The sequence below is a fragment of the Bufo gargarizans genome, chromosome 4 (genome assembly GCF_014858855.1).
Source record: "Bufo gargarizans isolate SCDJY-AF-19 chromosome 4, ASM1485885v1, whole genome shotgun sequence".
In the NCBI taxonomy this organism is placed as follows: domain Eukaryota; kingdom Metazoa; phylum Chordata; class Amphibia; order Anura; family Bufonidae; genus Bufo; species Bufo gargarizans.
In genome coordinates this window covers 93,960,931-93,972,734 of record NC_058083.1, presented here as the reverse complement: position 1 = coordinate 93,972,734, position 11,804 = coordinate 93,960,931, and the positions used below count along the sequence as shown (strand labels likewise).

Below are 11,804 nucleotides of genomic sequence, written 5' to 3'. Positions count from 1 at the left end.
ATGCAACCTCTCTCTACATTGGCAAAACACATAATGTAAAATCGCTGCCAGATCAGGTTCTGTTATAGGGTTGGGGGTGTCCATGTGCTGAAACGTCTCAATTGGCTGTCCTGTCCCACCTGATGGATGTGTCATGGGTCAAAGTTCGGCGCTATGCAAAAAAAAAAGGCGCGTGCGAATATCGCCATTCGGTAAATGGCGAACGAGCAAAGTTTGCTACGAAACGACCGCCGGGCGAACCGCAAGGCTATCTGTAATGAATACAAGGGGACTGCCAAGATAACTCACTTAGGTTTAGCCCAAAGCCAAATCTGTTGGTTAACACAATCGTTCCACACCCATCGCCATAAGAGAAACATTTCTTAGCCCTTGCTTTCCCAAACACTGGCATAGAAAAACTGAAAAGTATGGTGCATGCCATACTTGTGTGAAATTTTGCAATATTTTGGGGGTTTAAAGCCCCACTCGCTACTTTTTCAAAAAGACAAGCAGGGAATAGGGGTTAAGGGGGCATAGCCAGCCCAGGACATTTATTATAATTTACTCCTGGAATATGGTGTAGTTTATACCTGGAAATATGCACCAAAATTATAAGGAAATGTGTGCCTCTCAATAATCTAAGGCAGGGGATAGATTAAGACTGGCTTTTACATCTATTTGTATAGTTATCTGGACGGAGAGGTTGTGTTTTTGTGTTGTTATGATCACTCGCTACTATGTAAGGCGGTGTAGTAAATGAAAGAATGTACTTAACCAAAGGTCATATGAGCACACCCAAACTCACATTCAAAAAAGGGATGGTGTTGACAGTGTGTCATATACTGCTCATATCTGTGAGGTTTTATACAGATTTGCAGTATAAAGTTCATGCAGTCAGTATCAGTGAAAACATTACAGAGAAGGAACGTACACTGGCTGAAATGCATCATGGCACTGCACCATCGACTCAATCAGTGGCAAAGGGTATTGCTGGGGATTCTTTGCTTTCCTCTACTCCCATTCTACTTGTGCGTGTACTACCTGTGTAAGTACTATTGCTTGTTATACCGTAGCTAAGTTTCAGTGTCTTGTATAGTTTCAGGGAGCATGATGCCGGACAATCAGGTTAGCCAAGGCAAGTCTAAATTTCTACACCTTTCCTGAAAGACCATAGACAGTCTGCAGGCAGATTTTATGGAAATGGAATTTGCCAGGAAATTGTAGGGAGTTGCATTTTATGATATAATAATTCTTACCCTTTAGAGAAAAGCAGTGAAACTTACACTACGTTATGAAGCTGATATTTAAATGGGGTTTGTAGCAATGAACTTACGTGTCAGTAATGGGATCACGGGAGGTCCATCCATTGGGGCACTCATGGATCCTCAAAAGGAATTCACTTTCACTATCATGGTTGCAAAGAAACCAGCACTGTATCGTGGTACAAGAACCAGCACTGATCCCAAGAATGTTCCCTGTCATCTTTGGAAAAGAAGGTAAACATGCGTGATCCTTCTACCTTGAACTGGGAGCAGTTTCTAGAACTCCTATTATTTTCATTAGTAAGTGAAGCAACCTCATTTCGAAAGGTAGTTCCATGAATGTATAGTAACCTTCACTGCATGGGTGGCTGTAGAGAAAACGTTCTTGAGATAAGTAGGTTCCCATAAATGTTCTTTTCTGCACATCTATACTGTAATAAGAACTAATTGTATTTCTGGAAAATTATATAAAAATGTGATCAACTTAAAAGCATGTGATCCACTCAACTTCTTAGGATATGACCACGTTCTAGCTCCTAATGCAGCTTTGGAAGCTCTAATTAGAAGTCAATCCAAAAAAAGAGGAGAAGTGGTATCTGTCCTTTATAATGTATCACCTTTTTTGATCCACTCCTGATTTCAGCTTCCAAAATTGCAACAGGAAACCTGACCATGTGGTCGTACGCTTTTGTGATTGTTTTAATGAAGCTGAAGAATCATTTCGATCTGTCTGTTGATCTGAACCTTGCAGTATAAAAGCTGGAATAGGATACAGTCTGGCTTATCCTTTCATATTGATGACTCCATAAAACTCTGTGTGTCTCGTGATTGTAGCCGTCATGCCAATAATTTGTTATTCTACCCATAAAAGTAGTTATATTATATACCTCATGAGTGTTTTGGTTATTTACAACTAGAGTCAAAGTGTATGGGTGTCTGACCCAGGCAGTTCTACTAACCTCCAGATAATGCACCTCCGTCTAGATGGAAGTGGTGCACTGACTCCAATGTCAATAAAGCAATACAAACACTAGAGATGTGAACACTTTGACCTGTAGAAGTACTTAATCATAATAAAAGGAGCAGAATGTGTATCAGTTTATAGACGGTTGGTAGCCCTGTAGTGGTTTGGGAAGAATAACTCACATGATAAGCCAAAATCAGGAGCAGAGAACACATAAAAGGCAAACACGACTTCTCCTCTTCTTTTTATTTATTCCTGGTATTTGCCTCCAAATTTGCAGGAAAAAGCCTGACCTTGTAGCTGTACCCTAAAGGCCCCTTTACACCGGCCGAGAATCAGCCAGATAATCGCTAACAAGCATTTGTAGAAACAGTGTCAGACTGTGGTACCTAGGGCCCACCAGTAACATTTATTTTGGGGGCCCACTGTACGGATACATTCAAATGTAATAAATAATCTAAGAAGTTTTTTATATGAACGTAGGCTGGTTGAGGTGCCGTAAATATTGTTATGTGCCACTTGTGCAGGGGATGGGAAACTAGGGGTCCACTTTGACCAGGGGCCCACCGGGGGATTCTCCTGTACCCCTGTGGTCCAGTCCGAGCCTGTGTAGGAACACTCATTAGCGATTATCTGCCACTGATTAGCAGCTTGTTCATCGAATAATATGATAGTTTGTGCGGACACCTAAATTATCGGCTGCAGATCGTGGTGTCTAGACACTCTCTGAGGCCGGCAAACAATGATTCAGTATGGAGTTGAGCAATGGCAGTAGTGATCACTTCTCCCCATACTGTGGAGGAGATCACTGCATTTAATAGCAGCGCTCTCCTTCACTGATGAACAGGCGATTGTCAGGAAAGAACGCTTCCTTCCCGACAATCATCTGCTCAATTGATCAGTGTAAAGGGGCTTTAACAGCAAGTTTATATGATTATTTTATTGAGGAGAGGTAGATGAGCATCTGGCGCCTTTGGCAGAGGATTATCTCCTAGGGGGACAAGGGATTAGGTCTGTAATACACCTGCTAATGAGCATTACGATTGTCGGGAAGGAAGCGCTCCTTCCTGACAATTGCCTGATCGTCAGTGAAGGAGATTGCTGCTATTACATGCAGCAATCTCCTCCACAGTATAGGGAGGAGCGATCACTAATCCCCATACAGAATCATTGCTTGCCGGCAACAGAACATGATTAGACGGCATGATCTTCTGTCGGCAAATGATGATCTTTTAGCCTATAAAAATGTGATTGAGTATCACATTGGGTTATCGGCGGCACTATTACACAAGCAGATCATCTCCTATGAACGCCCATTAGCGATGATCTGCAGGTTTAATACAGTCCTTAGTCACATGCCCACCACCCCCATATACATAAGGTTGTTAATCAGTTGCGTATGCACAGCTCTTGATTTTTCATGATGTGGGGTCTACAGTACCTTGTGGTGGCTTACTCATGTGTATACCTACACTTGAACATTGTAGGCTTAGGTTAGGCCCAGGAGAGACAGTTCTGTTAGTGTTAGGGATACATCTGCCCATCTGCAGAAGCCACCTTGATGCTGGTAGATGGGCCCGACACACGTTTGATCAAAAATGTGCGCAAAGAGATTCCATTTTTTATGTATAGTAAGCAGTGATGGCCAGTTCGCAGTGTTCGCCAACGAACACATGCGGGCTGCCATCTTGACTCACAAGTCCGGCGATGCACAGGTAAGCCCTTACCTGTGCCTGCGCCGCAAGCCGGTCTGAAACAAATGCGGTCATCAGGAGCAGGCAGTTCCGAGAACAGCAGGATGAATGCCCCCGGCGGCTGTTCTTTGAACTGCCTGCTTCCGGTTTCCGCATTTGTTTTAGAACGGCTCGTGGTGCAGGCATAGGTAAGGGCTTACCTGTGCATCGCCGGACTTGCGAGTCAAGATGGCAGCCCGCATTTGTTCGTTGGCGAACACTGTGAACTGGCCATCACTGATAGTAGGTATAGTACCACTTTAATCCAGTATAATCCTTAATCCCTAGTTCTATTGTTTGAAGGTGTAATGGTGTGCTGCCATACGTTTTCGTTTGCTATACCTACAATTTAGTCAGGTTTATATATCTTTGATTTTAAGGTACCTTCCTGTCCACCAGATACAGTCGTTTTTATTAACCACAGTTTTGTTTATTGAAATCCTTTCGTATAATTTACATTGTTACTAGCGTCACCAGGGAGGTGGATTTGTTATATGTTTTTATCATCCTTTATATATGCATTCAGACACTATTTTAGAGTTTATTACGAAATTGATGTATTAAAAAAGATTGATGTTTTATTCATACGTATTGTATAGTAATTATTATTACTATGTCTGTTTTAAAGGGTTAATTTTGGATTGCGAAACAAAAATTATGTAACAACAGATAATTCAGTGAAACCAGTGATTTTACTAAGATTTAACAGAAATAGAAACAAATGGAAAGATACATGCACTATAAAAGCAAGCATGCAGAAAGAAGAATATCACTTAGCTTTGTCTCGTCACTGGGTCAATTCTGTGGTGCGCCCCACCCAGGATCAGTCTTCAAACCATAGACAATAGCAAGCCAACAAGACGTCTGCACTAACGTTTTATAACTTTGCCCTTCCAAATTATCCTTATGGTGCAAATCCAGTTTTAACCAGTTACTTCCGATCCTCCTTAAAATAACCAGCATTGTGCAGAATTCAAAATCCCTTATCTTAAGAATGTTTATGGTTCCATCTAGTACTAGGACAAGAGACTGGGGGCTTATCAAACTCTATGGGCCAGATTTATCATTAGCTCAAAACGCTAAAACTGCGCACAAAGTTGCAACTTTTTTCTGCTCTGCACTATGCTCGCCAGTTTTCTGAAAGTGGGCGTGTTTTCTTATGTAAATGAATCTCTAGACAGATTTACTATTGGGACTATTTAAAAAGTCGCAAAAAAGTCGCAAAAAAATGCGCAATTTCACTCCAGTGAGAACCATGCTTATCTTATGAGACTTTTTAATAGAACATGCGACTTTTTCGTAAAGATGTGCGACTTTTGTAAAGCTGCTTACTGACGGATAAACTGCTACCGTCAAACCACATTTATTACAGTCTTAAAGGGCTGATCATAAATCTGACTTAGCCATATGTGAAAGTGGAGTGAGCTGTCAGAGTAATGATAAATCTGGCCCTATATCCCTTAGGCCTCTTGCACACGAATGTAAGGGCTTCGTGCCCGTGCTGCATACAGTAAATTGCTGTCCCCAATGCACTGGCACCGACCATGGGGCAGCCGCATGCGGATCGCGGCCCTATTCACTTTAATTGGGTCCACGATCCGCATCCGACGGTCCGCACTACTTTTATGCGGTGCGGAGGCACGTAATCCGCAGTGCTTCCGTGGGCTTCCGATCCGTGCCCCCATTCCGCAGCTCCCGGATTGCGGACCCATTAAAGTGAATGGGCCCGTGATCCGTGATGCGGAGTGCACACGGCCGGTGCCCGTGTATTGAGGACTTCTTGTATGCGGCCCTCAATATGGCCACGCCGGGCAACGGCCATGTGCATGAGCCCTTAACAGGTCTTCTTTGTTAAGGCTGGGGGGCAGGGATTAGCTATGTTTCTGCTAAACTATTAACCCTTCCAGGTAAAGGGAAGAGCCATTCTTAAAGCGAAGGTCTAAAATAACCCTTTTGTACACAATTTCTATCCAGCGTAGCTGCTAATCTGGAATAGTTTATACTATGGAGCACCTTATGTTTTATATGTTTTACCTCTGAGTTCTGGGCACAACTTTTGCTACTATTCATTAGTGACATTTACCTTGAATACAAGTGATTCATATGCCCAGAGGATTCTGACCAAGAGACAATAGATTGTCTACTGATCTTCCATTCAATAGCGATGGTGAATATCTGTCACCATTCTGCCTGCTACTCTCTATTGATATATATATGCATGTCATTTATATACAGGTCTTAGAGAAGATAAAAATGAATCGGAGTCCGAGGGAAAACAAAGAGATTTGGGTAAGATATTTGGAAAGAAATTTCGCCATAATTATATCATGAGACTGCACTCATCAATTAAAGGGAACACGTCACACTGGTATCTGTGGACACTCTGGAATATAGAAAAACAAGCTGAGTAGACTTATATATGAATTTGTTGGCAAAGATTCAGTATAAGGCCTCTTCCACACGACCGTGTGTCCCCCGTGGCCGTAGTGCGGTCCGCAGTGTGGGCAGCACACTAACTTGCATCTTAGTCATTTATTTCATGCTTCTTCATAAGCTTAGGAGTCCAGTGCATACACAGAGCTGGCTGTCAATCACTAAGTAGGACCGCCCACTGGACTCCTAAGCATGGAAAGAGCGTGGCATTACTGTATATGACTGAAATGTTAGTTATACTAAATATTTTCCCATCAAACTATATATCAATCTTCTCAGGTCCTCCTGCTCTGTAACATGCTGCCCATAGCACTGCGATCTTTCAATTACATTGTTGAACACAGATGCTTTACAAATTCTGGTTCTTCTCATATTCATAACAGTTTTATAATTTTGAGTCAAGCCTCAGAATAACAGGAAATATTAATAGTGTATTCTATTGTAATATCTCTCATACAGCTGATTCAGAAATCACCTCAGAGGATGCAAGAACGAGGTTGTCACCCAATAATAACAATGGTAAGAAAGAAAAATATTCACCTGTGGGTAGACGATGATGTAGTTTGATTAACATTAAATAAAGTAAATGAAAGACGGCACAAGTAGTATAGTATAGCTGAACTCCGGTTTTCTGGTGTGCAAAAGTCACCACTTTTATATATTTGAGACTTTGTGAGATTTCCTGCCCCTCATGGCACTTTTTAAAGAAAGTGGGTAGGGCTTAGTGGACGCCGTGTGGACTCATCTTGACACTTTTAACATAATTTACAACAGAAAAATGGATGGAAATTATAATTGAAATCTACACCTGTCCATAGCAGGTCCATGAATTTCAGTTTCTAGCAATAGACAGCACAACAAGAAGTAAATTTAATAAGGGGGTTTTCCAGGAGTTTTTATTTTTTTTAACTGATGACCTATGCTCTGAACCCGGGACCCCTGCCGATCAGCTGTTTGAGAAGGCACCTGCACTAGCAGTAGTGCTACTGTCTTCTCTCAGCTCACCAATCACAGTGCCGTACATTGTATAGTGGCTATGCTTGGTATCATGCTAAGCCCCATTCCCTTCAATAGGGCTGAGCTGCTATAAGGCCGTCGATAAACGTGGCATCACGTGGCCTAAGGAAAGCTGGAGAAGGCCGAGGCACTACTACAAGCATCGGTGACTTCTCAAATAGCTGATTAGCAGGAGCTCCACGATCAGATACTGATGACCTATCCAGAAGACGTACAGAGATGGAGCACAGTATGACAAAACTACTTACTATGTATATGTCAGGTCCTTGTTGATGTTCAGTTCCCATGTCATAGACACAAAAGTCTGGATTGTGCCCATTTTTTGCTATGCGTCGCATAGATTTTGGCACCACGTTTTCTTTGTGGCTAGACACAACTTTGTTGATCATTGTCACATGAGAAAGGCTTTAAAACTGTCCAATCAAAACCAAACCAACAGGACATGGTCACCTTTCTGTGATATTATGGTGAGGCACAGGTTAATGATTGCTGCAACGAAAAATTGGCTAATCCGGTTCTCCATCTACAAAACATTCCGATCATTCCACTGGTTTCAAAGGTTGAGGAGGGGCAGTCTGTAAATAGCATTTGTTAAAGAGACATACTGCAATTGCAATTTTAGGTTAGAACAGAGCTGAATTTCATTCTTTACATATGAAAGGGTATTTCATATCCTGTTTGACCTCTGCTTCTCTTATTTTGTAGTCAGCGTGGAGGATGAAACCATTTCCTCCAGTCCAGAAAATGGGAAACTGGAAGTTAGACCAGCCATGGAATTTGGTAAGAAAACCATTTATGGGCTCATAATAATCTTAACAGGAGTGTAGGGCAAATAACATTAGATGGTGCATCTCTTGTCATTAATGATAGGGTCACCAGTGGCCCTGAAAGGAGCTCTAGTGACTCTGATGATCTAAACCATATGGCACACCCCTTAGGCCTCTTTTACATGTCTGTGAATCACATACAGTACATGTGTTGTCCATGGTCTCCAAGGACAGCACATGTTCCCATTGACTTTAATGTGTGTATCCACACATCAATGGTTTTCCACTGACCATGCGTCCATGGTGACACCATGGAAGCATGCACTATTTTGTTCATTATTATGGATCCCTCATGCACATGATAGTCTATGGGACTGTGACAACCACAATGGCATCCGTTTTGGTCTGTGGTTTTCAGAGATCATTGCTAGGAAATGCATTAGTAACCAGTTTCCAGTCTAGCAGGAGTATATGGATGGTACTTGGGAAGGGGGGGGGGATGGACACATGGACCAAACACAGATTCTTCACAGACATCATCATGGATGAAGTACCGACCATCTTGTCACGGATATCTTCATAAACATGTGAAAGATGCCTAAAGAGGACATAAAGAGGTTCTGCACAAAGCACCATCTAATCTAAGGCCTGACCTGCTGATGTGTTTCACGTGTTTAGGTTTCATGCACATAATTACACCATGTGCACAGATTTCTAAGTAGTAAGCAGAGTGCCGGACCGGGAAATTTTTCACCTTTCTGCCCAGGCCATTTTAGCAAACCTGACATGTGTCACTTTATGTGGTAATAACTTTAAAATGCTTTTACTTATCCAGGCCATTCTGAGATTGTTTTCTCATCACATATTGTACTTCATTACAGTGGTAAAATTGAGTCAAAATATTTCATTTGTATTTATAAAAAAAATACAAAATTTACCAAACATTTAGAAAAATTAACAAATTTCAATTTCTCTACTTTTATAATAGATAGTAATAACTCCAACAATAGTTATTACTTTACATTTCCTATAAGTCTACTTCATGTTTGGATCATTTTGTGAATGCCATTTTAGTTTTGGTAGACGTTAGAAGGCTTAGAAGTTTAGAAGCAAATCTTAAATTTTTTTAGAACATTTCCAAAACCCACTTTTAAAGGACCAGTTCAGGTCTGAAGTCACTTTGCGAGGCTTACACAATAGAAACCACCCAAAAGTGACCATTTTAGAAACCACACCCCTCAAGGTATTCAAAACCGATTTTACACGCTTTGTTAACCCTTTACGTGGTCCACAAGAATTAATGGAAAATGGAGATGAAATTTCAGAATTTCACTTTTTTGGCAGATTTTCCATTTTAAAGGGATTCTGTCATGAGATTTTACCTCTATAACCTAAACATATGCCCATGTTCATACTAATAACATGAATCCTAAACTGGCCTTATTAAACCTGCTTGTGGCTCTATTAGCCCAAAAAACAATCACCTGTCAATCACGTACCTAAGGTGCCCAAGGGGACGTCCGTTAATACAGGGTGCCCGGCCGCACCCATCGCTATCTGGTGCCCAGCGCACGCCTTCCCTGTCTTAATCGATGCCCTGCCTGTCTACAGTGCCGCCTTCCTCACCTCAGCGCCGCCTCCGCAATCTTCCCATCCCTCTGCCAGATCCCGTGCGTGAGCACTAGGCTCAGCCTGTTGCTCCCATGCGGACTGCTGGCAGCGGCTTCATTGAGCCATTTTTTGAGGGATGAGGTTATGGTTAGATTGGTACCATTTTGGGGGGCATACGCCTTTTTGATCGCTTGGTGTTGCACTTTTAGTGATGTAGGGTGACAAAACAATGTTTTTTTAGCACAGTTTTTATTTTATTTTTTTGACGGTGTTCACCTGAGCGGTTAGGTCATGTGATTTTTTTTTAGAGCTGGTCGATACGGACGCAGTGATACCTAATATGTCTACTTTTCTTTTTTTCCCTATATTTAACAAAATTTTTTTACTTTATTCTGGAAAAAGTCCTCTGTGACTTCAACTTTTGGGGGGTCTGATCCCCTTTACAATGCATGACATTACTTCTGTATTGTCATGCATTGGCTGTAAGTGTATTACACACTGTAATACACTTACAGCCCCCTGCCTTTGAGATCCAGGGGGTTAGATCTCACAGGCTAAGGGCTCATGCACATGAACGCTTCTTGCGTTCCGTATACAGGCCGTATTTTGATTTCGTATACGGTCCGTATAAGGAACGATTCATTTCAATGGGTCTGCAATAGATGCGGACAGCACTCTGTGTGCTGTTCGCATCCGTTGCTCCATTCCGTGGCCCAGCAAAAATGATGAGGCATGTCCTATTCTTGTCCATTTTGCGGACAAGAATAGGCATTTCTATAATGGGCCTCCTGTTCCGTTCTGCAAAATTGAGGAAGGCACACAGGCGGCGTTTTTTTGCGGATCTGCAATTTTCGGACCGCAAAAAATGGCACGGTTGTGTGCATGAGCCCTTAGAGGGATGGCAGCCACGATGCCTAAGGAAGGCATCTGGCTGCCTTCCCTGCCATCGGGTCCCCGTCACAGCAGCTTGGGGACCTGACGGCAGCTCCGATTCCACACAGGACATTGCACGTGCCACGGTCAGCGCTGACCGCGGCACATCAAAGGTTAATGCGCCGGCATATGTGTTTTTACCAATGCCGGCGCATCAGTAGGGGTCTGACTATCGGCTACTGCCGAACCCTGCCGCTGATTGGGGGGGCGCAACTCCGGCACCCGTCCGATCAGCGCACTGTACATGTTCAGCGTTGGTCCTTAAGTAACGTCCGGTTGCGTTGTACCTGTATGGTGGAGGTCCTTAAGGGGTTAACATAAGCTAGTTGCACACTAGTGTTAAAATCTTCCTGTTCCGGAGGAACAGCCTGCTGGAGTTCATCGTATCTGACATAGCCGGATACTGGCTTTCCCTGCCAGAGTCCATTGACTATAATGGGATTCAGCGGGGATCTGTCGGGATTCTGCCAGACAATAAAAATGCTGCTTGCAGAAGTTTTCAAGCAGCTGTTTTTGTCCATCTGAATTGCGGCACTAATGTCGTAAACAGATCCCTGCCAGGTTCCAATATAGTCAGTGGGGCCTGGCGATGTTCCGGCCCTTTCCTGCTATGCCGGATATGATGGACCCCAGCAGGCTGTTATTCTTGACTAGAAGCAAAAGTAAGTAAGGGGTTGTCTCGCTTCAGCAAATGGCATATATCATTTAGATAAAGTTAATACAAGGCACTTCCTAATGTATTGTGATTGTCCATATTGCCTCCTTTGCTGGCTTGATTCATTTTTCCATCACATTATACACTGCTTCTATCCAGGGGTTATGGCCACTGCTGCAGTGCAGACATGTGGTGGCTGGGACAGGAGCTTCCTATGCATGCTCCCACGGTCATGGTCACCAGAGAGGCAGGCACTTTTTCCTATTGTGTGGAGGCGCTGCCACCACTGCTGGATTTGATCATGACGTAGTCACAGACTGTAGCAATCGAGTGGTTAACATTTCGGAATGGAGTTACCTCCCATCATGGCTGTAGAACAAAAGGCAGCTTTATAACCAGTGCTGATACAGTAGTTAATGGTTAATGTATAATGTGATCAGGCACCATATA

The 11,804-nt window shown here is 42.8% G+C and overlaps 1 protein-coding gene across 5 annotated transcripts in view; it reads left to right on the top strand.

Moving 5' to 3' along the window:
• The first annotated feature begins 850 nt into the window (after nt 1–850).
• LOC122936289 (kyphoscoliosis peptidase-like) overlaps nt 851–11,804 on the top strand; it is a 48,580-nt gene continuing 37,626 nt past the window's right edge. For 2 of the 5 annotated variants that reach the window (XM_044292422.1, XM_044292421.1), the window contains exons 1-4: nt 855–1,024; nt 6,174–6,227; nt 6,831–6,890; nt 8,098–8,168. In XM_044292422.1, the coding sequence (XP_044148357.1) occupies nt 8,159–8,168 (10 nt within the window). In that variant the 5' untranslated portion in view covers nt 855–1,024; nt 6,174–6,227; nt 6,831–6,890; nt 8,098–8,158. Of the gene's footprint in view, nt 1,025–6,173; nt 6,228–6,830; nt 6,891–8,093; nt 8,169–11,804 lie in introns of all 5 variants that reach the window. The other 3 variants (XM_044292423.1, XM_044292418.1, XM_044292419.1) reach the window with 3 other exon arrangements.